Source organism: Silurus meridionalis, chromosome 9, assembly GCF_014805685.1.
Source record: "Silurus meridionalis isolate SWU-2019-XX chromosome 9, ASM1480568v1, whole genome shotgun sequence".
In the NCBI taxonomy this organism is placed as follows: Eukaryota; Metazoa; Chordata; class Actinopteri; order Siluriformes; family Siluridae; genus Silurus; species Silurus meridionalis.
In genome coordinates this window covers 3,569,857-3,594,428 of record NC_060892.1, presented here as the reverse complement: position 1 = coordinate 3,594,428, position 24,572 = coordinate 3,569,857, and the positions used below count along the sequence as shown (strand labels likewise).

At 40.2% G+C, this 24,572-nt stretch overlaps 3 protein-coding genes across 5 annotated transcripts; 2 read left to right on the top strand and 1 right to left on the bottom strand.

Moving 5' to 3' along the window:
• The first annotated feature begins 16 nt into the window (after nucleotides 1-16).
• Nucleotides 17-6,395, top strand: LOC124390843. Its single transcript, XM_046856904.1, has 5 exons — nucleotides 17-424; nucleotides 1,510-2,107; nucleotides 4,112-4,376; nucleotides 5,896-5,972; nucleotides 6,053-6,395. Exons 2-5 carry the CDS (start codon nucleotides 1,958-1,960, stop codon nucleotides 6,317-6,319), a joined length of 759 nt encoding a protein of 252 aa, XP_046712860.1. The 5' UTR covers nucleotides 17-424; nucleotides 1,510-1,957; the 3' UTR covers nucleotides 6,320-6,395.
• A 2,093-nt stretch (nucleotides 6,396-8,488) lies between these two features.
• c9h19orf44 (chromosome 9 C19orf44 homolog) lies at nucleotides 8,489-9,485 on the top strand. The gene is made up of 4 exons (XM_046856905.1): nucleotides 8,489-8,493; nucleotides 8,578-8,667; nucleotides 8,850-9,016; nucleotides 9,223-9,485. Exons 1-4 carry the CDS (start codon nucleotides 8,490-8,492, stop codon nucleotides 9,310-9,312), a joined length of 351 nt encoding a protein of 116 aa, XP_046712861.1. The 5' UTR covers nucleotide 8,489; the 3' UTR covers nucleotides 9,313-9,485.
• A 1,322-nt stretch (nucleotides 9,486-10,807) lies between these two features.
• LOC124391557 (calcium homeostasis endoplasmic reticulum protein) lies at nucleotides 10,808-23,093 on the bottom strand. Of its 3 annotated transcripts, none has more exons than XM_046858215.1 (19): nucleotides 22,891-23,093; nucleotides 19,936-20,109; nucleotides 19,716-19,751; nucleotides 18,951-19,114; nucleotides 17,626-17,763; nucleotides 17,342-17,493; nucleotides 17,084-17,195; nucleotides 16,706-16,795; nucleotides 15,791-16,010; nucleotides 15,517-15,671; nucleotides 14,887-15,328; nucleotides 14,557-14,795; nucleotides 14,334-14,467; nucleotides 13,449-13,535; nucleotides 13,128-13,271; nucleotides 12,870-12,986; nucleotides 12,690-12,784; nucleotides 12,328-12,513; nucleotides 10,808-11,069 (listed from the first exon to the last, which is right to left on the bottom strand). In XM_046858215.1, exons 1-19 carry the CDS (start codon nucleotides 22,913-22,915, stop codon nucleotides 11,032-11,034), a joined length of 2,748 nt encoding a protein of 915 aa, XP_046714171.1. In that variant the 5' UTR covers nucleotides 22,916-23,093; the 3' UTR covers nucleotides 10,808-11,031. The 3 variants fall into 3 exon arrangements, with proteins under 3 accessions (XP_046714171.1, XP_046714172.1, XP_046714173.1); XM_046858216.1 differs by having other exon boundaries at nucleotides 15,517-15,668; nucleotides 22,891-23,092; XM_046858217.1 differs by lacking the exon at nucleotides 19,716-19,751.
• Nucleotides 23,094-24,572: the final 1,479 nt, after the last annotated feature.

The following is a 24,572-nucleotide window of genomic DNA, read 5'->3' as shown; positions in this document are numbered from 1 at the left end:
GAAAGAAAGAAAGAAAGAAAGAGAGTCGCATTTACTTCCGAAAGTAGTTTCAGTGACGTCACTTCCGTTGTCTGGACGCTGGTTTGGTCGTCAGGGCGAGCAGGAAAACCGCAGTTCGAATTGAAATAATACAAGAAATAGAAGTGATATAATTTAAGGATATTTTACAGAATGTATAAGTATATTATTTTGTATCTGAATGAACACTTTAGATTGATAGATGAACCGCTGGATGATAATTAGGACCCAATGCAGTATTAATTCCTGTACAATCCTCCAGAGTCTCTTTGTATTCCTGGTTTTCTTCCAGTTTAAAATGTGGAATCGTGGAGGAATACGCAGTTCAGCTCTGGAAAGGGCGAAAGCTCATCTCTCTGGACTGAGAGTTTTAAACAGAGATGATGAGAGGAGAAATGTGCTCAGGGTAAGTCAGTCTCCAGACTCTTCATGTGCTGCTGTGCATGAACTTACAATCATAACAGTGTTGGGAATATTAATGTTTACTGGTTTGGATCAATGTTTACTGGTTTGGGTTACTGGTTGGAGGTTTGAGCCCCAGTATCGCCAAGCTGCTATTGATGGGCTCTTGATCAAGGCCCTTAACCCCTCTGTGCTCCAGGGGTGCTGTGCTTCTTAATAAACTGGGATTTGTGGAGAATTTCTTTCTTTCTTTCTTTCTTTCTTTCTTTCTTTCTTTCTTTCTTTCTTTCTTTCTTTCTTTCATGTATCCCTTGTAACTTCTTTCTTTCTTTCTATTTTTCATTCTTTCTTTCATTCTTTTTCTTTCATTCATTTATTTCTAAATTATATCCTCTTTTGTTTCATTCAAAACTTCATTTTTTCTTTTCTTTCTTTCTTTCTTTCTTTCTTTCTTTCTTTCTTTCTTTCTTTCTTTCTTTCTTTCATTCATTTATTTCTAAATTCTATTCTCTTTTGTTTTATTCATTACTTCATTTCTTTCTTTCTTTCTTTCTTTCTTTCTTTCTTTCTTTGTTTCTTTTCTTTCTTTCTTTCTTTCATTCATTCATTTATTTATTTCTAAATTCTATCCTCTTTTGTTTCATTCATTACTTCATTTCTTTCTTTCTTTCTTTCTTTCTTTCTTTCTTTCTTTCTTTCTTTCTTTCTTTCTTTCTTTCTTTCTTTCATTCATTTATTTCTAAATTCTATCCTGTTTTGTTTCATTCATTACTTCATTTGTTTCTTTGTTTCTTTCTTTGTTTCTTTTCTTTCTTTCTTTCTTTCTTTCTTTCTTTCTTTCTTTCTTTTATTTTCTATCTTCTTTCTGTCATTCATTACTTAATTCTGCCTTCCATTTATTCTTTCTCTCTCTCTCTCTCTCTCTCTCTCTCTACTGGTTTCTTCCTCATGTGGCCTCCAGCTTCTCTCTGATTTGTGACAAAGGGATGATACAAATAAAATAAAAGAGCTTTATAACTGAAACTGATTTGAAATTATCTGTTTAATGCTCTGCTTGGCTCAATGATAAAACCTTTTTTGTGCCCTCAGACCAGTGCTGGAAAAGTCCTGCAATCCAGACAGATGTCTATACACAGCCTAAGCGATCTCTCCTCAGCTGCTGAAAGTGAGAAGCAAGATGATCAATCTCATCTCGCTCATGTAGAGCCAGTAGAACACTATGTCATGGGTGGTGGAAGTAGATTTCTAAAAAAGTCTGCCAACTGTCAGTCTTCTCCTGCTTACACAAGCGAGGACATGCTGGTCCCTCAGCATGGCTCACAGAGCGTGGCCCTAGGCAGACTCGCTCTGATCGAAGACCGCATCAGAAATCGTATGAACCACAAGCTTGGAGTAGACACAGGTGCAAACCTTCAGTCTGGTCTTTCTGTCCAGTCCAGTAGCGAACTTAGTGCAGGAGACGACAGTCGTTTCCTTAAAAAGAAAGCATCTGCTCCAAACCGCCAAAAGGAGTCGGAGGCCGCAGACAGACATTTCCATGACACGCTCTGTGTCTCGTATGCAAAAAAACGTGAGCATGGACAGCGATGAAGAAGATATGCGCAGACTCCTGGGAGAATCCTTCAAATCGCCAGATGAGCTCAAAGGCATGAGACAGACGGAGACAAACCCTAAGCTGGCTGATAAGGTAAAGTTATAGTTTGTGGACCAAAAGTTTGTGAACATGGGAAATACTATTTCAGATTTTGTCACTATTTGCTGGGTTTTTGCCAAATTTTTTGGTGATCCACTAGATTTTGGATCATGCGGTTTTGCTGAGTCACCACAAGAGCATTAGTGAGGTCAGAAACGGATGTCCAGCCGATGTATGTGAAAAGGTTAACAGGAGAAGGAATGGAAGGCAGGCAACAAATAAATATATTATAGGTGGTATCAAAAGGTTTGGAGACTGGTTTTGTAACATGCCAACAGATGGCAGCACAAGGCTGCACGCGCAGTCACAGGGAGCACCAACCTTCATAAGTCATCGGGAGCCATGGAACAGGTGCTATTCTACGACATCTGCGATTTCATCATGGACAGCAAGTTCAAACAAGTAATCATATTTAGAATAGATAACTACACTATACAGTGGTGTGAAAAAGTGTTTGCCCCCTTCCTGATTTTTTTATTTTTTGCATGTTTCTCACACTTTAATGTTTCAGATCATCAAACTAACTCAAATTTTAGTAAAAGAACACAACATGCAGTTTTTAAATGTTTTTTATTATTGAGGGAAAACAAATTCAAAAACTACATGGCCCTGTGTGGAAAAAGTGTTTGCCCCCCTGTTAAAACTGTGGTTTAGTACAGCTGAGTTAAATTTCTCTCGCTACACCCAGGCCTGATTACTGCCACACCTGTTCACAATCAAGAAATCTCTTAAATAGGACCTGCCTGACAAAGTGAAGTAGACCAAAAGATCCTCAAAAGCTAGACATCATGCCGAGATCCAAAGAAATTCAGAAACTAATGAGAAAGAAAGTAACAGAGATCCATCAGTCTGGAAAAGGTTCTAAAGCCATTTCTAAAGCTTTGGGACTCCAGCGAACCACAGTGAGAGCCATTACTCATAAAGGCTCGTCTCAGTTTTGCTAAAAAAACATCTTGATGATCCACAAGACTTTTGGGAAAATACTCTGTGGACTGACGAGACAAAAGTTTCACTTTTTGGAAGGTGTCTGTCCCATTATGTCCAGCGTAAAAGTAACACCTCATTTCAGAAAAAGAACATCATACCAACAGTAAAATATGGTGGTGGTGGTGTGATGGTCTGGGGCTGTTTTGCTGCTTCAGGACCTGGAAGACTTGCTGTGATAAATGGAACCATGAATTCTGCTGTTTACCAAAAAATCCTGAATGAAAATATCCAGCCATCTGTTCATGACCTCAAGCTGAAGTGAACTTGGGTTCTGCAGCAGGACAGGATCCAAAACACACCAGCAAGTCCACCTCTGAATGGCTGAGACGCTGTGACATGACCTTAAAAAGGTGGCCACAGTTTTTCTCACAGGGCCAGGTAGCTTCGGATTTAATTTCCCCTCAATAATAAAAACCTTTATATAAAAACTGCATGTTATGTTCACTTGGGTTATCTTTTTCTAATATTTAAATTAGTTAGATGATCTGAAACTTTAAAGTGTGAAAAAACATGCAAAAAAAAAATAAAAAATCCGGAAACACTTTTTCACACCACTGTGACTATAATTATCTTAAAAACAAGACCATACAAACAATACAGATAAAATAAGAACACGGTCTTATGATCAGGTGTCCACAAAGGTTTGTTTATATTATTTATTTCCAAACTTCAACTGTACAGTTTTGGTGATTTCTGAGACCAATGTAGCCTCAGATTCCTTTTCTTGGCCGACAGAAGTGGAAACAATTTGTCTCAAGGATCGACATGCATGTCGGAATGTTTATTAGTTAGTCACATTTGTAAAAACGGTTTATTTGAGTAACTGCATTCTTAGTTGCAGCTCAAACCCGTCTAGACGTTGGGATGCTTTATAGACGTGTATATATATATTTTCACTATCAAGAATAACATTAAAAAATATATCTGCTCAGTAAAGGATAATGTTACTATTCTCTATGACAATTTTTTACCTCATCTGCTTTGTTTTTATGTAAATCTTTTCTCACACAGGCATACAGGAAAAGCAGTAAAGAGGTTGTCGAAAAGCAGCCGGTTCGGTCAGCATTCGCAGCACAGCGGCGTAAGAGCCTCTCTCCATCACCACCGTCGTCTCCTAAAATCTCCTCACCCAGCAGGACTTTGTCCAATCGATCGGACCTCATCTCGTCCCTGCACTCTGCACCCGATCACAGCGAGATCAGGTCCCTCGAGGAGCTCTTCCCCCTCGCTGATAATCACGATGACACACACAGTGAGACGAGCGTGCTGTCTGATGGTAAGAAAAGATATACATGCGAAACATTATGGCGTTACAACATGAGCGGTGAAGTGAAGAACACTGGTGATCTCTTCATCGTGGCATTTGGATGGATATATTTATTAGGCAACAAGTGAACATTTTTCCTCAAAGTTGATGTTAGAAGCAGGAAAAATGGCCGATCGTAAGGATTTTAGTGACAAATCTTGATGTCTAGACGACTGGGTTAGAGCATCTCCAAAACTCTTTTGGGATGTTCCTGGTCTGCAGTGGTCAGTGTCTATCAAAAGTGCTCCAAAGAAGGAACAGTGGTGAACTGGCGACAGGGTGGTGGGCGGCCGAGGTTCACTAATGCACGTGAGGAGCGAAGGCTAGTCTGTGTTATCAAGCACTGTTTTCAGACACATGCATGTTCCTTTTGTTTTACTTGCAAAAACTAAGCAAAAAAGTAAAACACACAAGAATTGGGTGTGGTGAATGAAGAAGTGAATGATTGGATTTTTTTGACTTCTGAAATTCTGTATGATGGAGCAGAACAGGAGAGAAGATATGATCCGACTGCCTCACCCCCACAGTCAAACCTGGAAGTGGAAGCCTAATGGTTTGGGGTTGTTTTGGAGCAGAGAAGGTTGGAGACTCATTCCAGAGATTAAAAGGAATCCTGAACCAACATAGCTTCCAATCCATACTTCAACACGCACCATGCAGTTCCGTCTGGACTCCGGCTCATTGAAACCGACTTCACCATACAACAAGACGATGAGCCGAATCGTCCGTCTGAGCTCTGTAAGCGTTATTTAAAGAGCAATCCAGAGTCATCTAGCGTGATATTTATCATGGAACGACCTGCCCAGTCACCGCACCTAAATCCTTTGAACTGCTTCACAAGAAAGAAAGTAATCTCTAACTAGTGAACATCTTTGGAGAGTTTTACAAGAAAGTCCTTGTATTTATCTACATTTCCACACACCTGCAAAATAGTCAGTATCACAGCAATATAGCGCTCAAACGTTCCTGCAACTTCTGGAATGTGTCCTGGATCCTGGATTTCCGTAATGGTGTCAACATTTTCATCTTCGGGAAGAGGGCAAAGTCCACAGGAGAAAAATCTGGCGCGTACTGAGGGTGCGTAAGTGAGATCATGCGAGTTGAGCTCGTCGAAAGTTTCATCCCTATCTCTGCACTTCCGCTCTCGAAGTTCACGTGCCGCTCGGAACACCTCGAACGACTCGTCACAGCATCGCCCTATGTCCAGCGTATGTCATGTCAAACGTCTTTGTGGCAGATTTGCCCGGTTTCACACAGAATTTCACGTTAGCTTTTTGTTCAAATGAATCATGTTTAATAATAAAACACCTTTGACCTTTAGAACTTAAGAAAGTTAAGAACTTCACACAGGCTGGCTCATCGTTGCGTTGTACCAGATTGGTACAAGTTCCTGCAGACGCAGACAGGAAAGGCAGAGACAGAAATCCATTACGGGTAACGAAAATCCCAATCAGCTGTTTTGATTGTTCTTTTTCCCACACCTGTGCAGATTTCAAGATAAATGTGATGACGCTGGACGATTTGGCTCCTGATACCCTTGATCTAGCCGGATCATCCAAAGAAAAGGTAGATCCAAGATCATATAATAGTGTTATTTTATCAGTTATATAGATGCTAACACACTGTAACGTAATGTGTTCGTTCAGGTACAGTCTGACGCCAGTCCTCGGGGTCTCGTCGCGTCCTCAGCTGGAGAGCTCTTCCACAAGCCTGAGAACAAATCTACGTACGAGAGTGATTTTGAAAGCGAGATCCAGACCGAGGCGGCTCAGAGTATCAACGACGTCTCCGAACATCTATCCGGTGGATATGAACACTCCTTCGTAGCTTCTGAGTCTCGATCCCAGTCGGACGATGATGACGATGAGACGCTCTCAAAAAATACCCAAGTCTGCAAAGATCTGTCGCAGTAAATCTGAGTCAAGTTTAAGCAACAGAGGAGGGTGTGACACGCCATCTTACACCAGAGACGCCACACATACACACACTGGTTCACAGAGTCCAAGTGTGAGAGTCTGCAAGAAGGATGCAACAGTGCAGACGCAAGCAGAAGGACTCGCTTATATGTGGTCTTCTGGTAGGTCTTTAGATCTCCATAGTTGCAATTTTTTCATCGTTATTTTCATTATGCAAATTATTATAGAACTAAATGGAAAAAAAATAAATTGAACATGGCAGATCAGACAAATGGGGGTGAGGGGGGTTTTACTTGCACATTACATCACAATGAAATTCGTTCTTCCCATATCCCAGTGATATTATGGAGCACAGAGGGTTAAGGGCCTTGCTCAATGGCCCAAGAGTGGCAGCTTGGCGACACTGAGGTTTGAACCCCCAGCCTTCCAACTAGAAACCCCACAATTTGAGTAAAGTAGAGATAAACGAGGTGAAATATTACTCCAATAAAAAAAAAACAGTGGTGGACAGTAACGAAGTAAATGCAATGTTGGTTACTGTACTCAAATAAAAGTCGCGTCAATTATTATATCATGTCACGGTCAATGAACCTGGTCAGGAGTGTCCACCCACCGCCCATAAAAGTTCCCTCACTCATACACAGGCGGGGGTTGGGTGACGTCATGTCACGTCAGCCTTCAGGGTTTAAAGTGGGAGAATCGACAAGACCTGGCATGACGTCACGTCAGCAAGGAGAGTTGATTAAGCAAAGAGTCTTATGACAAAAATCATACTGGATACTTTTGTACGTTTACTGGAGTAATATTTTACTCGGTGTATCTCTACATTTGTATACTCTCCACCACATCTGTCTATGACTCATTCTTGATGCATGTCATGATGCTTCCCTCGGTCACATGTCTTACCTCCATCCACTACCTTCTTAAAGGTGCTGCTCCGGCCGCTAACACATAATACAATACCGCTAAATTCAAACCCCCAAGCGAGCAAAATGAACAAAAAACAACATAGTGGATTCACTTTTATTATTATATTCAGAAAATTCCAGTTTTTATGCTCGTATCATTTTATTTTGTTGTATTTATCCGCCATACCTTAAAGGCCAGTCTGTGGAAAATATTGTCTGACATTAAACTGGTCCGTGGCGCAAAAAAGTTTTGGGACCACTGCTGTAGACCACTGATGACCCAGAGCCTTAACCACTGAACTACCACTTCCCTTAGTCAAGAGTTTTCACTTGACTTATGCAGGCTCAGAATTTGGTGACTAGTAGATCAGATTGTAAAATAAAATATAAAAAAACACCCAAAAAAAATATCCAGAATTATATTATTATTTTAGATGTCCCCAATCAGCCATTTGTAGTATCAGCTTTTTAGGTCCCAATAGGCTAATGATGGAAACAATGCTAAGTAATGAAAGCTTATAGACTCAAGTTTGGCTTTAGACAGTTTTTAGCATTGGTTTTCTTGGGTTGAATTTAATTGAAAAGCTTTTAGACTACTAAACAACGATTGTACAGCATTTGTGAAAAGTGTGGACCTCATCAAGTGTGGACCTTTTATATCTTTTCCTTTCTGAGATTTCTGATAAAAATGCATGTTTCTATGCAACAAACTGGGCCATTTAATGGTATTCTACTGTATTTCCAGAAAAAAATTCCTGGCTTAGCATGAAGAGCAGGGTGAGGAGGCCTCTGGTGCAGTCGGTGTTCTAATTCTTCATATTCAATAGGGTTGAGGTCAGAGCTCTTTATTTAACCCATAAGAGAGCTCTATAGAGCTTTATATTCAACCCATGTTAAACATATCTTCATGGAGCTGGCTTTGTGCACAGGGGTATCGTCATGCAGGAACACATACGAGTCTCCTAGTTCAAGCGAAGGGAAAATTCCATAGTACATCCCAAGACATCCGATACAACTGTGTGCCTCCACTTATGGCTGGAAAAGTCCCAGATGGTCCATTAAACACATTTTGCTGTTATACATATACCCATTTGAGAAACCTTTTCTAATTACTTTATTTTAATTCGTTTTATATTTCTATAACTAAACCTGGCTTTCGCCATGAACATAGAAGCTGGCATGGCATTAAAACAAAACGGGGCGGGTTCACCCCAGAGGAATATGTCCCAAATTGTGTCCCAACATGAGATCAGCATGAAATGTGTATGTAGTACAAAATAATCTAATCTAATAATCAGAATCCTGTAAATAAAATCAGTAAATACACTGTCAATGTTTTCTGAGCAGATCAGGCAGTGCTGGGCCCATCAATAGGAATGTCCTACATAGATCCAACTCCTGTGGCGAGTCACATGATCAGCGCTGAAGCTGTGGAAGGTAGTAGACCCTTAGTTCATGCTATTTTAAAGATTCTGTGACATTTCAAATCCATACAGTTCTGTTACTCTGCTTTCATTCGAGCTCCATACAAACCAGGCTGGTTTCAAGCAGGAAACTGTTTAGAACACAGCTGCAGGCTGAACATCTGCACTCTCTCTCTCTCTCTCTCTCTCTCTCAGCGTTAACGGCGTACAGTCCCGCTGCGTTTGCTCTGAACGACATGCTGAGACAGCAGCTCACACTGACCACGAACTTCATTCAGTCCAGCAGACATTTACACCGAGCCATGCTGGAGTCCCTGGGGCCCGCCGACTACAGATACACCACGCTGGAGGACACGAAGGAGGTAGACGTCTTATCAGAAGGCGACAGTTTCCGTAAACTATTAGATCACCGATTACGGTGAAAATTTCTTCATGTTTTCTGGAAGCACCAGTCATGGAAAGTCTTGTATTGTGCCAATCAGGTTCAAAATGTGTCTCCCATGTTAACTCAGACCTAAATCTCATTTCATGCGAGTACGTTCCTAACTGGATATTTCTCTCTCTCCAGTTTATCCGCTGTAACAGGCCTCCCAAGCTGACCATGGAAGACGCACTAGAGGAGGTGCTGCAGGAGATGAGGGACTATCACTATATTTAAAGTGAACGTTTACAGACTTGTCAATGGAACCAGCTGCACCAGGAGCAGCTCTCGGTCACAGACTCAGTGCGTCTTTCTAATGCAAAATGCATGGAATTTTGTATTATTCTTTTTTTATCTTTGCCTCTATGAGGTAGTTTTTCTATCATAAAATTTCAACGTGCTTTTTTGAACATCTAATTTCACATTTATTCTAGAGGTTGAACGATATGTTTTTTTCTCTGGCCAATTTTCTTTTTTCTAACAGTTATACTAAGTGTAAGAGGTGATACAGAAAATGTTGCATCATATTTAGCCAATGAAATATATAAGGCGTGAATAAAAACAAAGAACAAGAACTTAAAACCCAGGAAACACCAAGCTGACGGTCAGCATTCGGGTAAAGTCTGGCGGTTTATGAGCGTCAGTCGGCTTTAGTTTTTTCAATGTGTTCCGCACTGTTGGCTCTAGTCGGATGGAGTCAGCCATTTTTTTTTTTGGTTGCCTGATTTTACGATTTCACGTCAAATTTTGGATAGATAAAAGAGAACTCCGACTGGCTATTCATATTTAGCGAATGAGCACACGAGGGGGAAAAAAACGGAACTGATGAAAGCGAACAATGGCAGAGTAAAGAGAGAACACACACTTGTCATTCCTGCTACTTGTCTTTGCAATTTAGCAGATACGACTGAAAATCTAATCTGTGGCAGGTGTAAGCGCTGCTTGCTTTATATACAGTAATCCACCGTTTATCCCGGGCGGTTTTGGAAAGTAACCACCGTGGTAAAACAGTGGATTACTGTATATAAAGCAAGCAGTCTTTACACCTGCCACGGATTCGATTTTCAGTAAACGAAAAACTGATAAACAGACCCCAAAAATGCTATTTTATGTATACAGTACTGTACTGTATTAACATTACTTCATTTTTATAATCAATAATTATATTTTTATTAATAAATTTCATGATTTCAATATAAAAACAATTCCCTATAAGTTTTTTGGTCTATCGTGCTCGTCTCGAGAGACCGTAAAAATCAGCCAAACTAATGTGGCAAATGCAATTCCGCGATAAACCGGGGCGCGAGATTCAAACCGCGGTAAAGCAGGGGATTACTTTATTACTGTATGGATGGCGAATACAGACTACTGCCACCTGCTGGTATATGCATAGCTGCTTGCTGATGCACCTGCCTACTAATCAGCCTAATTTGCAGCACAATAGACCAAGGTCAATAAAGTAAAAATATTTAAAAAGCCACATATGGCTGGAAAAGTCAGGTGTCCCAGTACTTTTAGGCTTATAGGAATATCTTTATGATGCGATTGTCCTTATTAGAGCTGAACCAAATCACAGGTGGTTACAACCATTATATCCCATATTTAACGTATAACGTACATTTTGCACACAACGTTTCTTAAAATATTTGTAAGTAAATTTAACTATTTGGCTCCAAGTTATTAGAAATGAAACCGTTGTAGTCGCCATTAACAGACAAACCAGTCACTGTGGCATGATTTAAAACCTGTTTATTTCCTTGTGCTGGGTATTAAATCTAAGCTAAATTTTACAGACTGCAATGATACGGCTTTTCAAACTACATGACATTTTGATATTTTACAATGAAAACAATTCCTCTTGCAATCGGTTTTCAAAAAAAGGGGGCAACGTTGATGAAAGGGTTTTTTTGTTTTGTTTTTTTCATGGGTTTAAAAAAAATTCAGCATTCTGGAGAATCATTCTGTAGGTGGGGTTTCCTGCGTGTCTCGGGTCACTGGGGGGGAGAAGGAAAAAAAAGAGAGTAAAGAAAGCTTATAGGAAGAAATTTCTATTCAATAACTATTCAAAAAGTGTTTTAAGTATAATGAAGCACAGGATTATTATAAAAGAAACATAACACCATTTCTCGCTTGTTTTTCATGTATGTGACGTGTGTCAATGTTCTTTGGGACTCCATGTAGTAACACCCCATTACTTCACATTGGTACAAAAAAACCCACAGAACTGGGACGTCTTGGTACTTCACTCACTGAGGAAAATATGGTTCTAGTTCTGGTGTCCTCCTGTCTTCTATTCCAAGCAGAATTTGAATCATCAGTAAATGTGATCCTATAAAAATGTGGGTAAACTATAAAAGCTGCCCTCAGGTTAAGTTGACCTCACCCGAATTGTCGTCAGGACACTACCAGGTGCTCTACATGGTTAATGTCTTTATTTAAGGCCTTTAGACAACAGTTTCACTTTTGGGTTCTAGAAATAACCCTGAAATGAAAATGTGAAACAAACTGTGTTTTTCGGTTTCTGATTCTTTGCTGTCAATCATATGGGAACCGAAGTATCATGAATTCCACCTGACTTTTGCAGGAAATATACTAGGGATGTGCATCTCTGTAACTGAGGCCGATTTGCATCTCGATGCATAGCCTACGATACATTAAAGATAAATATGGAGCAGCTACAAAAAACATGATGCTATACAATTCAATATGGTACAGATCTGTTTTTTTTTTTGTTCATACAGACAGCGAATCATCTATTTAAGTGCCTTCTGAATTCTGAAGCATGGCCCTCTCACTAACATGCCTTCGTAGTGCAAAAAAAAAAAAAAGAAGAAAGATTTTAAAAAGCTAGACATTCTTTTTCTGTTCTGCCTTGAGGAAGATTCAGCTATACCTCTGCCATGTTAATCTGTGTTCTATGTGACTCTCAGGACATGCCTCGGTCTCTGTAGATACCTCATGTTCACGTAGCAGCAGTGGTGCTGAGAGAACGCGCTCGAGAAACAGTTCAACAATTAGAAATCGATCAAAATAAAGAAAGTGTAGCTCATCTACTAATAATTATATATAAACAATTAGGTTTTTTTTTTGTTTTTTACCAAATATGTTAAAAATGTTGCATCATGATACATATGCCAACTTGTATCCGATGTACAACAATTTGCATCTGATAAGATGAACAGATCAATAATTCCTGACATTTGATTCCGTCTGTGTGTAACTGTGTACTGAGTGTAAAAAGTGTGTTGCTACCTTTCTCTCTGGCTTTCATCCGTGCAACAAAGTTGTAGCTTTTGTTCCTTCTGTAGTTGACATATGGGTCATCTAGGGAAATTCCAACACCTTTGTACTGATCCCACTTATCGCGCACGTCTCCTCCTTTAATAGGATCCTGAATACCCTGCTCTTTCACCCCGAGGCCTCCAGAGCCGCTCCAACCTGCATGCAGAAACAGACTTCTGACGATCTGATGCTGAATTTTTTCGCAGTATATGCCAAACACACGGTTTATGGAATGCTGTACGTGTTAAAAACCGCAAAGCTCCACGTTAACGAGCAACGAGTGCATGAGATGTTCCACGGAAAATCAGGAGACGAATCACTGAAACACTCACCCATTTTCATGAGCATCTGATGGCCCTTGTTCTCCTCACCCAGCCTATAATCAATCGGTGGAGCTGGAGGTGCAGAGCCTAAGCCAGAAGTGGACCTGAACACACACATACATACATATATTTAATTGTAGGCTCTCTGCACTGTATCTGTATGTAAGAGTGGTTGCTATGGACACTAACGGTGGTGTGGGGCTGCGGGACTTTGCAGCTTGTCGTCGTCGGTCAGGTGATCGCGATTTAGATCGTGATCTGGAGCGAGAGCGGCTTCCGGATCGCGACCTGGAGTGGCTCCTGCTTCTATAAAAAGTAAATACACACAGGAACACTTTTAATTTTGAGTATAGAAACGATATGAATGTGTGTTTATGCGCATCAGTGGAACTAAATACGGCGGCAATACCGATGTTTGTTGTGAAAAACGTAACGCGGAGGAATTACCTGGATCGAGATCTGGAGTAGGAGCGTGATCGGGACCGGGATCTGGAAGACCTGGAGCGTGACGATTTGGAGGAGCGCGAGCTGGAGTGTGATGACGATCTACCTCGACTACGCGAGCGGCTCCGTGAGCGACTGCCTCGTGTGCTAAGGAATCACACACACACACACACACACACACACGGTTAATATTAATAATTATGATGGAAAATGTTTTACCAGCCTATACAGACCCAACTCATCAGCTCTAACAGTATACAATAACGGGGAAAAAAGTTCAGCAAAGAATTCACAGAAGCACCAATGGCACAATGCAACACTCACCTGTTGCGTTTTTCTTGATCCTTTTTCCTCCTCGCTCTCATCTTGGCTCTGAAGAACTCGTACAGGCCGTTCTGCTCCCAGCCCTCACTGGAAAAGACAAACAGCAAGAGTTTTACTGTATTGAAACAGCATTAAATTCCCATGTTGCCAGGTTTTTTTTATTATTGCTCATCAAAAACAGGGTTCCCACGTTTCTTGAAAGTATTTCAGATCCATGGATTCGAAGTCTGGAAAGTACTATAGGAATTATACAGTATCTCACAAAAGTGAGTACGTCCCTCATTTCAGCAACAATTTTATTATATCTTCTCAAAGGGACAATTTTTTGTCCGAGTTATTTTCAGAGGACAGTAAATCTGTACTGCTACACAAGCTGCACATTGACTACTCTGAAATATATCCAAGTTTTGTTTCTATAGTATTGAGAAGATACTAAAGCGTTTGCTGAAATGCGCGGGAGGTGTACTCACTTTTTGGAGATACTTAAGGTCCTTGAAAGTGCTTGAGTTTGAATTGAAATAAGTTTTGTTTAGTCAAATGGTTATTTAATCTCGCCAGTATTACATTCTGGATACAATGCAATGCTCGCCAGACAGATAAACTTATAGTGAAAATTATAACTTGCGCTTTGAACACGACCGCGTGAACGTCAAAACGTCTAAATGTATAAAACCTACACTTTAAAATCGTTAATGATATTTTTTCATATTAACGTTAAGTGAAATGTTCAGTATTTAAACAGGTCTTTTATGATGCTATATATTGCTGGGGTGCATATTTGCATTTGATAGGTGCTTGATATAAAAAAATTAATGGTGCTTTAATAAGCCTTTTTTATTTATTTTTTTTTATGTGAGAGAAAGCATTGGGATAAACAGCAGTGACCTGTTCCTGGGTCTGTCATGAGAAGGTGGACTGTAAAAGGCCTCCACAGCAGCCAGCAGACGTTCACTAGGGGGCATGGGAGGAGGCAATCGGATGTCTTTGGGATCCAGAGCCTTGTAGTCATGATCTTCCAGCTGGGTTGGAAAAGTAAAATAGCATTGTAGATTTAATGCGAGAGAAGACATTAAAAAAATGAGACTTTGGCTCAGATCTGTATGCTTACTTTCACGAGAGGGGCCATGAGACCTGCGGGTAGGTCAAAGTAGGGAACATTGGGCACCAGACTGGGGTCGTCCGGGGTCACATGTGACGGATTCTGCCGTCTTATGGGGTGTGACTGGCCGTTAAAGCCGTGTGGTGGAGGCCCGAAGTCTGGGTGCTGGTTACTACCCCATGGAGGATGTTCACCCATTCCTGGGGGAGGAATCCTCTGGTTTGGGTGGTGGTGTGGTGGACCCATTTCTTTAAAAAAGCAACACGCAAGCATTATAGTTGTTGTTTAATCGTTTAAATATATTTATTTAGATATTATATATTGGGTGAAACAGCTCACCACCAGAGAAGTCCCCTTGCGGATATTCGAACCGATGTGGCGGGAACGGCGGCCGTTCAAAGTGATGCCGGGGCGGGAAGTCATCCTGCATGAAGCGCGGTGGGAAACGGTTGAAGTTGTGTGGCGGAGGTGGCTGGTTGAACGGAGGCGGCTGCTGATGTGGGGGGAAGGGTCCCCGGAAGTGTGGAGGTCGCTGCATGCGGAAAGGCGGCTCTCTCTGGCTCCACGGTGGCTGATCGGGCTGATTGTTCCACGGTGGCTGTTCAAACTGTCCGCTCCATGAGGGCGGAGGCTCGTTCTGGCTACTCCATGGAGGTCCTCCGGGACCTCCGGGGCCACCATCTCGAGGGCTGCTCCAGTTGGGCTCTCTCTCATTCCACATCCCCTCATGGCTGTTCCAGGGTGGGCAAGGTGGTGGAGCTTGAGTGGGGTCAAACGGCGGCTGTGAAAAAGAACGGGGCAGTTAGAAGTGTGCATGGAAGCTGGCGGTGAAGCGATAAACTAAATCAGGGACAGTGATGTTCATTAACTGGTCTAAATTGGTTTATATTTCAGCCAAAAACAGCATTCAGTTCCTCTATAGATGGCTAAATCACTTGGCTAAAGAAAAAAAAAAAAAAAAACACTCACAGGTTGCTGAGGGTTCCAAGAAGGCATTCCATGCTGGGGATCGAACCAGCCAGGTTTCGAAGAGGAAATATCGGAGGATGCAGAAGGATTGGAGTCTGTCTGAGAACCATCATAATCACCCGGAGGTGGGCCTGCCATTGGAGGTTTCACATCTACTGATAAAATCAAGTAAAGGTGTAATATACTAACAATGAGGAGGCATTAAAAGTTCAATACGATTTCAATCAAATTGCTATTCAAATTTTGACCACGGTTACCCAATGAATTTACCCACCAGGCTGAGCAGTCATAGAAGTCTGGCTTCCTCCTTTATTCTCCGACTCCGATGGTGCCAACTGCCCTACGGCAGCTGCTGCGGCTGCCACGGCGACACTCTGCTGCTGCTTCAAGTTAGCCACAAACTCCTCGTGCTGAGACTTCAGCGTCTGGATCTGCTGCTGAAAGGCCAACTGCACCGGCTGCACTACGGCAGCATACTCCGTTATTAGAGACGCCTACAGACACAAGGGATTCGGCTTTTATTAACAAAAAATGGCTGACACCTAATAGAGCATGATGGAATAAAAACAGATAAGTGATTACAGCTTGGTGACTGTCCCAATATGTCTCTATATTCCAAGACTCCATCCAATGGAAAAATACACACAAGATAATTTATTTCTAAAGGACACAAATTTCACTGTAACACCAGACACGTGGCCACATTTTTTTTTTCCTTTTCTTTTATGAAAGGCGGAGCCGGAGGAATTAATGGGTAATGCCGGGCTTAAAACTTTGACGAGATCCTACAGTGTGACAATGGGATCATGTTACTACAGTCTGAATAAAATCGTATTGTGCAGCCGGCATAAGGATTACGAACCTGTCCCTAATTTGTATTATTGAGTGTGTGCTTTCTTGCAGGTATCAGAGGAAAGCTGAGAGAAAGACAGGAAAAGTGGCAAATAAAAGTCACTCAAGTGAAAACTTATCTTCCACCCATTTGTTCTTTCCTGAGCCAACAAGTACACCACAGTCTATAACTTAAATTGGCATTAAATCCATAACCCACACAACCAGCGCCGTTTTGTTTTTGTTTTAAGCCCTGCCCTTTCACATTATTTCCCAATTTCTGATGCAAAAGATGCGTTTTTGAAGAAACATCAAGACATTTTGACAGCTGGTGTTTCTGTAAGTGAGTGTACAGTACCTGATACTGTCCCAAGCCCAGAGCCGGACTCTGGAGCTGCTGGATGGTGACATCGTCGAAGTAACCGTTCTTCTCCCAGAGCTGGAGCAACTGAGAACGATGAAAACAGAACATATGAACAGACACGCGTATGTGTAATACACGTGAGTAATAAAGTAATGAGTAATAAAAATTGAAATCATTTAATGGTCAGATGACCTTTTAGAAAAAGATACTGATCTAAAGATCCACCAGTGTTGCATATCTCACACAACATGCAGGAGATAGATGAAAGTTACACGTTTTTTGCATTTAATCAAAGCGAAAATAATATTAGAAGGAAAAAGAAAAAAAAAAGTGTTGATGCATTGAAGAGAGAACGTGAAACACGTATCGTACCCGGGTGATTTTTTGCTGTTTGTCCTCCTCAACTGCTAGGAAGCTGGTGCAGTAGATGGGCACCACAACCTTCTGCAGCGCAGCCAAAAGATCTCTCTGGTTCTTCCTCTGACTGCAAGGCCACAACACAACAAGTTAACGTGTAATCAACACACCAGACACACTGCGGAGCCTGTGAGAGAGTACACTAAGAGATATAACGTGATGCAGTGCTAACAGTTATTAGTTTAATGGATATTATGACGTGGATGCACCTACCAGTGATGCAGGACGTCATTTATTAGATAGATGAGGTGCAGGCGGAGCTCGAAGTGCGCCGTCTCTGCTGTGATGCGATTGCGGAGGTGGGAAGTCATCAGTTCACATTGTTGTGGGGACTTGGCGTTGTTGAACATCCAATTCTTTCCAGCCTGGACATGATGATAGTTATGCAAAACTAAGTTCCTGTTCACTCTGTTAAATAGCTGAGCGGCATTCCAAGAGTGCTTTTATGCACGATTCACGGATAATGATTAGAATTATAAAGCTCATATGGCACTTACAGAAATGGCATCCTTGGTGCATGTGTCGATGATCGGCTGAAGCAGGCTGTCAAACTCAGCCATATCCTGCTGCGTTTCCACCAACAGTTTCTGCATCTGCTGCTCCATGGCGAGCACGACGGCTGCGTTTACCTGCTCCTGGAGGAACATCAAAATTAGAACCTGTTAGGACCACAGCAGCATATCCCTGTGCAATACACCTCTGTGTAAAGCATTGCCCTTTCCAGAAATTCAGGAACACATTCAGGATCATGAAGATGAAATTTGAATGAATGCAGGTAAATTAGTATAAAACTATATGAAGGATCACGTGCAAACTGTAAAGCTAAGAAAGTCTGTGCCTGCCATCATAGTAAAATAGGCATGGCCTCAATGCCTACAAGTTGCAGTAATAAGTAGAAGTAGAACAAAAAACAGTACTGGATCATAAAAAAATGTGCTAAAGGAAATATATAATATATGTGTTGAGAAAAATGAAAAGACACATTCAAACTGAAACAAAAAGCAACACTAAATAAAAACAGTTACATTTAAAATTAATATTTAAAAAAAAGCACTTCAACAAACAGCACGTAATGTCGGTGATTCGCCTCTAGGGGCCAATCTTGTACTGTATAATGACAGCAGACCTTCTCAGCTGCTCCAGCAACAAACGACAAATAATAAAAACATATCAGATTTTTGCCAATAAGTTCCAGCTATCAACTATCGGTGAATAATCTGCAAAACCAATCAATCGGTGGACCTCTAGTAAGGACGCGTGGCCTCTGTGCGTAGTTTCTATGCCCAACAGTCACAGGAAAGGAAAAGTGGCCCTTATGCCCGACAGTCACAGGAAAGGAAACACAGACTCTATGCCCAAAAGTCACAAGAAAGAAAATGCAGCCTCTATGACAGTCAGGTGCAGTAAGGAGACGAGGTCTCTGTGCATGCCCGTCGCAAACAGGATAATCTCTGTCCTGGTCAGTCATGGTAAGGAAGGCTAAAGTTCTGGGCCTTTTAGGCACAGAAAAGAAAGATAAGTATCTATGCCTGCCTTTCACAGGATTGAAGGTGGACCGTTGTGACTGCCATTTAAAGTAGAGGAACTGTGGCTTCTGTGCCTATTTTGGTGAAGACGATAAATCTAACAACAATGTTATTTATATCAACTGTTTGTACAATATTAAGTCGTAATGTATTACATCATAGTTGTAATGAATGTATTTTTTATAACAGGTTTATTGCTGCATCAAGACCACATCATGCTGTATATCACTTAATTCTTATAAATGCAAAAAGTAAAGAGATCACCTGTCATGATGTGAAAGACAAACTAAAGTTACCTGTCGGAGAGTGTGCAGGTGCTGCTCTTGCTGCTGCAGGTTCCACTGACTCTGCTGGATGAGCTCCTCCACTGCAGGAGTGCTGGGGGGTATCGGAGGAGGAGGAAGCAGAGTCATCGGCGGTTGAACATCAGGAACTTCTTTACCCGCTGGCTTACAAAGCACTGCGAATCGAAACATGCTCAATGATGATCATTAATTCCAAAAAATAAAATAAAAAAAGACAAAAGATTTTTTTATCACTGATTCTCTTCAAAAAGATAAAAGGAAAACATCCAAAATTATGGACTGGGACACGCGCTGGAAAGAGGGAAGATGACTTTGTTGAATGTACATCGTCAAGCAAAGCCATTCAGTCAGGATCTTAACATGCATTCAGATTCAGACATGCTGCCTTGTTTTTCACCATGAAAAAAAAATAGATTAAAATAATTGTATAGGGGATTTAAAAACAAAAAAATTAATAAATAAATAAACAACTTAGTTGTGGATAACACAGGGCTGTAAGTCATACGACTGAAAAGTAAATTAATCAAATTATTGGCGAGTGTTGAGCAAGTTTTCTGTCTGAAATTAAATAAATTCTGAAAGCAGGACAACGGATCAGCCCGTTCCATAACCTTGGACAAAACGTAAGACAAAATGTCTGAGAAAGCTCGATTCGATAAAAAGAAAGTATCAGAAGCATCAGGCACTGATGATGCAAAGAAAAAAAAAGAAGAAAAAAAACACCAAATTGCTTCAAATCACCAATCTAATAAATACCTTCCATTTTATATTCATCATCATGAGTGGTTGGATCTATGAGGAAAGAATAGGGTCACACACGTGTACTTGAACAAAATGTATCACCAGAGCTACACAGCATCAAATGCACACACCTGGGTTCTCAGTAATCTATACACACTTTAATAAACGAGACCCCAGTATTCAACTGAACCTTACTACAGTGAAAAAAGAGGAAGGAATGCTTAGGTATACGTACGCTGCTGCTGCTCGATCGCAAGCTTGTACTTGTAGTAGCCGAAATATTCCCCTCCGAAGAGGAAGGAGAATTTCAGATTATCCTTCTGTTTCTCCATGGTCATCTTTTCAAACTCGGGTCCGTTGCGGGCCACAAACTGGGCCAGTTTGTCGATGACATTCCGAAGCTCTTGGTCTGAAAGGACACCAAGAAATTAAATAGTCAGGGACATTGTGTATGTAAAAACGGTCACAAATACAGCCTAAGGTCACTGATATTTGTAAATTAACTACAGTTTTGGAAATCACGGATCACAATAGTTAGAACTGTCATATTTAATAGAGGTCAATCGATTCATCGGTTTTGATGATTAACCTGCACCAATAGTTGATTGGGGAAAAAAAATCCATAACGATAGTTTTTCCGGGTAGTGTCCTTCACAGGAGCAGCTGAGAAGCTCCGCCTTCATTACGAGAGCAGCCTCTAGAGGCGAATCACAAACGCCACGTGCTGCTAGTTTTAACGCGAGACTGCGCGCTGCACAGAGAGCACTATAATATACCCATTATTTATAATTTATTCATTAAACAAATCTGAAATATTATATATTTTGCCTTGCATTTTTATGATTCAGTACTGTTTTGTACATTTTTGCAATAAAGATCAGTACTATTTGACATGGGGTGTAATATTTTATTTTTTACTTTTTTTTTTTACGTATGATTCACCCTAGTTATCGGTAAAGTCCACCAAAATCAGTCGACCTCTAATATTTAATATTATGCACCACATGTTACAGATCACTCGAAATGAAATGAATCCAAACCCCCTTGCATTTTTTCGCACCATAACTTTGCGAATTTGTGTGAAATTTTCTTTTGGAATCAATAAGATTTTACCTATGGGTTATACAAAGAGGTTCTTATTTGGTTATCTCAATGGTGTCATTTTGTTCTCTAATCCATTCCAGAGGCAATAAAAGAAAGCTCTGTCGCCTCTTTCTATAAACCAGGAACCTGTGAGATCTTTGACAGATTTGTCATATTTGTGAGCGTTTTTTGGCCACCAGTTCAGTGTCGGTCTGCTCGGCATCCATCTTCACCTGGACCACACATGCCACACTGCCTAAATTTAGACAGGCTGGTCTTTTTTTTTTTTTTTTTTTTTTTTTTGTGGCATGGAAATTCTGCGGTTCTCAAAAAAATGTGTCCACACATTTAACCAATGATTTAACCAATTATACCAAGTAGGTGCTCAGTCGCTTCATAGACATTGTTCTGAGTGTGTTCTCGTGTGAATATTGTGCTTTTTGTCTGTTTTTATAGTGTGTTTGTTTTATTTCACTATACGTTTAGTTCGTGAAAAGCACAAACGTGGCATACGCACACGAGATCTTTGTCTGCGATGTGTCATGTCAAGTTTAACAGTAAGTATAATCATAAGGAACAAAAAGTTTTACATTTTTCATAATGTATTACTTTGTGTGTTAAATAAGGCATACATTTTTTTTAAGGGCTGAAATAAGCGATCGCCTGAGGTCTGGGAACGGATTTATTGCGTTTACATTAATTCTTATGGGAAAATTAACATGCGAGTACGAGCATATGGGAACAAGAGCGGTTTTTAGGAACGAATTAATCTCATACACCAGGGTTCCACTGTGTGTGTGTGTGTGTGTATATATATATATATATATATATATATATATATATATATATATATATATATATAATAATATAGTTCACTTTATTTATTTTTACGTTACTTTACTCTTTTCATTTTTCATCTTTATATTGCATTTCTTCCATGTTTACAAGTCTGACAGTCAAAAAATTAATGAGTATGTGACAATTAAAAATTTAATTTTAAAATGTAACATTTGATCAAAGACACAAAACGACTCAAAAAAAGATTTGTTTGTTTTGACGAACAAGATTCGAGGAACAAGGTCACTAAAACGATCCGATTGTCCCATCACTATTGTGCTTGTTTATATTAAATTAAAAATAAATAAATATTGTACATTTAGTTAAAATGAAGCGCAAGCAGCACAAACAGCAAGCTCGTTTTTGGGTTTGATTCTTTTAGGTTTTTTCCATCATCCATCGAGTCTGTCTGGGAAACGAAGAGACAGAAGGATATGAAGCAGTCTACATCCACAGGAGATGTGTTTTTAGTTCTTAAAGGAACAACCAACCTGCTGAATTCCTTCAAAAACTCTACCCAGAAGTGCAAGTGTTGAATTGATTTGAAGTCTATATAATAAAAAGCTTATATATAAAGTCTATTCCTAGCCTCATTGTATTTCTATACAGAATACTAAATAGATAAAATACATAATATAAGTAAATAATATATGATATATAATAAATTTATAAATAAATATGATGTATATAAAAATATAAATAAGAAAAAGCTCAAGCACCATTTTATTTATACAATAAACATTGAATTAATAAAGTATTTTATTTCCAAATTAAATAAGTCAATTAGTCAAATAATAATAATAATAATAATAATAATAATAATAATAATAGGGGACCCCTGGTCTACCTGTCACAGACACGTTATTCGGATTAATTTTCATATCTCAAGCTGTTCTTTTTTAATTTTACAGGTATAATAATTATAATTGTATTTATTCGAATTAAAAAAAAAATCTGAATATAATCCGATTCTCGACAAACGCGCTCGTGCCTTTAACGTGACTCCCAATTCATTTGGCTAAGCTAATGCTAACCCGCGTATAAAAGCGTCCTGTTTAATCAAACGGCTTCTGTTTTGTCTGTGTATTTTTTACTGCTGTTTTATTTATTATATTTTGTATGTAAAATGAATCCAGTGGGATGAAATAAACACGGAGTGAGAAGCCTTTATAACTAGCGCTGTTATTAGCACCCAGCGCGAGCTCCAGCGCGAGCTTTGCTAAGCGACCGACGCAGCTACCGGTGAGCTCCGTTTTTTTTCTGTTTTTACCTTCAGGAGGTGTAGAAATATCCATAATGTCCGGAGCCAGGCGGGATCCGGCCTCACTATAGCCCCGTAATAATTACTTATAAGAAATAAAACCGCGAGAACCGGTGAACAAAATTATTATGTTTATTTTTTGCACAAATTGGACCTGAATCTACCGGAAGAAGAAACATCTGCTTCCTTCAGCGCTCACTCTTCTTCGTCGTCGATTCCAAGACCATTATGGCGCACATCGCCATCTAGCGGACAGAATGGGGATTGGGGGGGGCGTACATCTTATTTCGGCTTCTCCCACTAGGGGGCGCCACAGCGGATCATCCATTTGCCTCTTTCTACCCAACTACCTGCATGTCTTCCCTCACCACATCCATAAACCTCCTCCTTGGTCTTCCTCTTTTCCTCCATTCTCAGCATTCTTCTACTGATATACCCCATGTTCCTCCTCTGCACATGTCCAAACCATCTCAATCTCACTTCCTTCACCTTGTCTCCAAAACGTCCTACATTCTAAATCCTGTCCATCCTCATCACTCCTAACGAAAACCTTAACATCTTTAGCTCTGCTACCTCCAGCTCCACCTTCTGTCTTTTACTCAATGCCACTGTCTCCAAACCATACAACATCTCAGGTCTCACCACAGTCCCTTTCCACTTGGTCTCCTGAACACACAACATATCTACCTTTCTCCTCTCCATCATATCAGCTACCTCTCTCCCTTTACCAGTCATAGTACCAACATTTAAATTACTAACCGAACCTCCACTCTCCTCCACTTCTCCTTTCTCTGCTGTCTCTGTAGACATCTTCCTCCTCTCTTTCTCCTCCTTTGCCCAACAGCAGGCCAATTTTCTCCTCTTCTCATCTCATCTCTCTTCGTTTTCTCTTCTGTTTCCATTTTTTAAATTTTCTTTTCTATTTCTTCATTTCTCCCCGCTTCTATTTTCAAGTCTGCATAGTTTTAAAAGCCCATAGATTTACATTCTGCAGAGACTCCTTCATTATCATTCATTCATTCATTCATTCATTCATTCATTCATTCATTCATTTATCTTTAATAAGCCCTGTATTCTGTCTGTGATTTCTGTGAATTTAGAGTCTATCTCATGATGGAAGGAAAACATCCTGCCCTGCCTGAACACCACCCCCCCAATTTGGCTGCGACAGAGATGTCAGAAGAAAAATGGATTTTATAAAACAAATAATAAAACCACATGGTATTGTGTTTTTTTGACCACCAGCCTTTCGATGGAGCCAATAATTATATAACCAGATACTCGACTGAGTAAATAAAGTAAGTTCATTTTAACTTAATGTCACTTCATGTGCTTTTCTGAACTCATTCAGTAGAACAGAGGCTTGAAAAAAACTTAAATACACACACACACACACACACACACACACACACACACACACACACACACTTTCCTGCCTGACCTCCAATTATGTCATGCTCTATTGAAAAAACTCCTTCAATCAAACCCAATTAATTCCGCTGTGTTTTGCCCTATTATCCCGCCCGGACCCCTGAGGCAGGCCCACCACTAGATTAATAGATTACATCATTAATTAGTCGTTAGAGCTTTAATTGTTCTGAATGAACACAAGCTGGGATTCACTATTCACAAAGTAAACAACTCGTTTTGTTCATCTATAAGCAGGATCTTCTGTTTCACTGCTCCATGAT

Coding starts and splice junctions, on each gene's coding strand:
- LOC124390843 (XM_046856904.1), top strand. CDS start 1,958: ATGACACGCTCTGTGTCTCGTATGCAAAAAAACGTGAGCATGGACAGC. Junction 4,377..5,895: donor GACGAGCGTGCTGTCTGATG/GTAAGAAAAGAT, acceptor ACACCTGTGCAG/ATTTCAAGATAAATGTGATG. Junction 5,973..6,052: donor CCGGATCATCCAAAGAAAAG/GTAGATCCAAGA, acceptor GTGTTCGTTCAG/GTACAGTCTGACGCCAGTCC.
- LOC124391557 (XM_046858215.1), bottom strand. CDS start 22,915: ATGGATATTTCTACACCTCCTGAAG. Junction 14,468..14,556: donor TCATGGCCCCTCTCGTGAAA/GTAAGCATACAG, acceptor TTTCCAACCCAG/CTGGAAGATCATGACTACAA. Junction 13,272..13,448: donor GATCAAGAAAAACGCAACAG/GTGAGTGTTGCA, acceptor GTGATTCCTTAG/CACACGAGGCAGTCGCTCAC.
- c9h19orf44 (XM_046856905.1), top strand. Junction 8,668..8,849: donor CAGCGCTGAAGCTGTGGAAG/GTAGTAGACCCT, acceptor TCTCTCTCTCAG/CGTTAACGGCGTACAGTCCC. Junction 9,017..9,222: donor CGCTGGAGGACACGAAGGAG/GTAGACGTCTTA, acceptor CTCTCTCTCCAG/TTTATCCGCTGTAACAGGCC.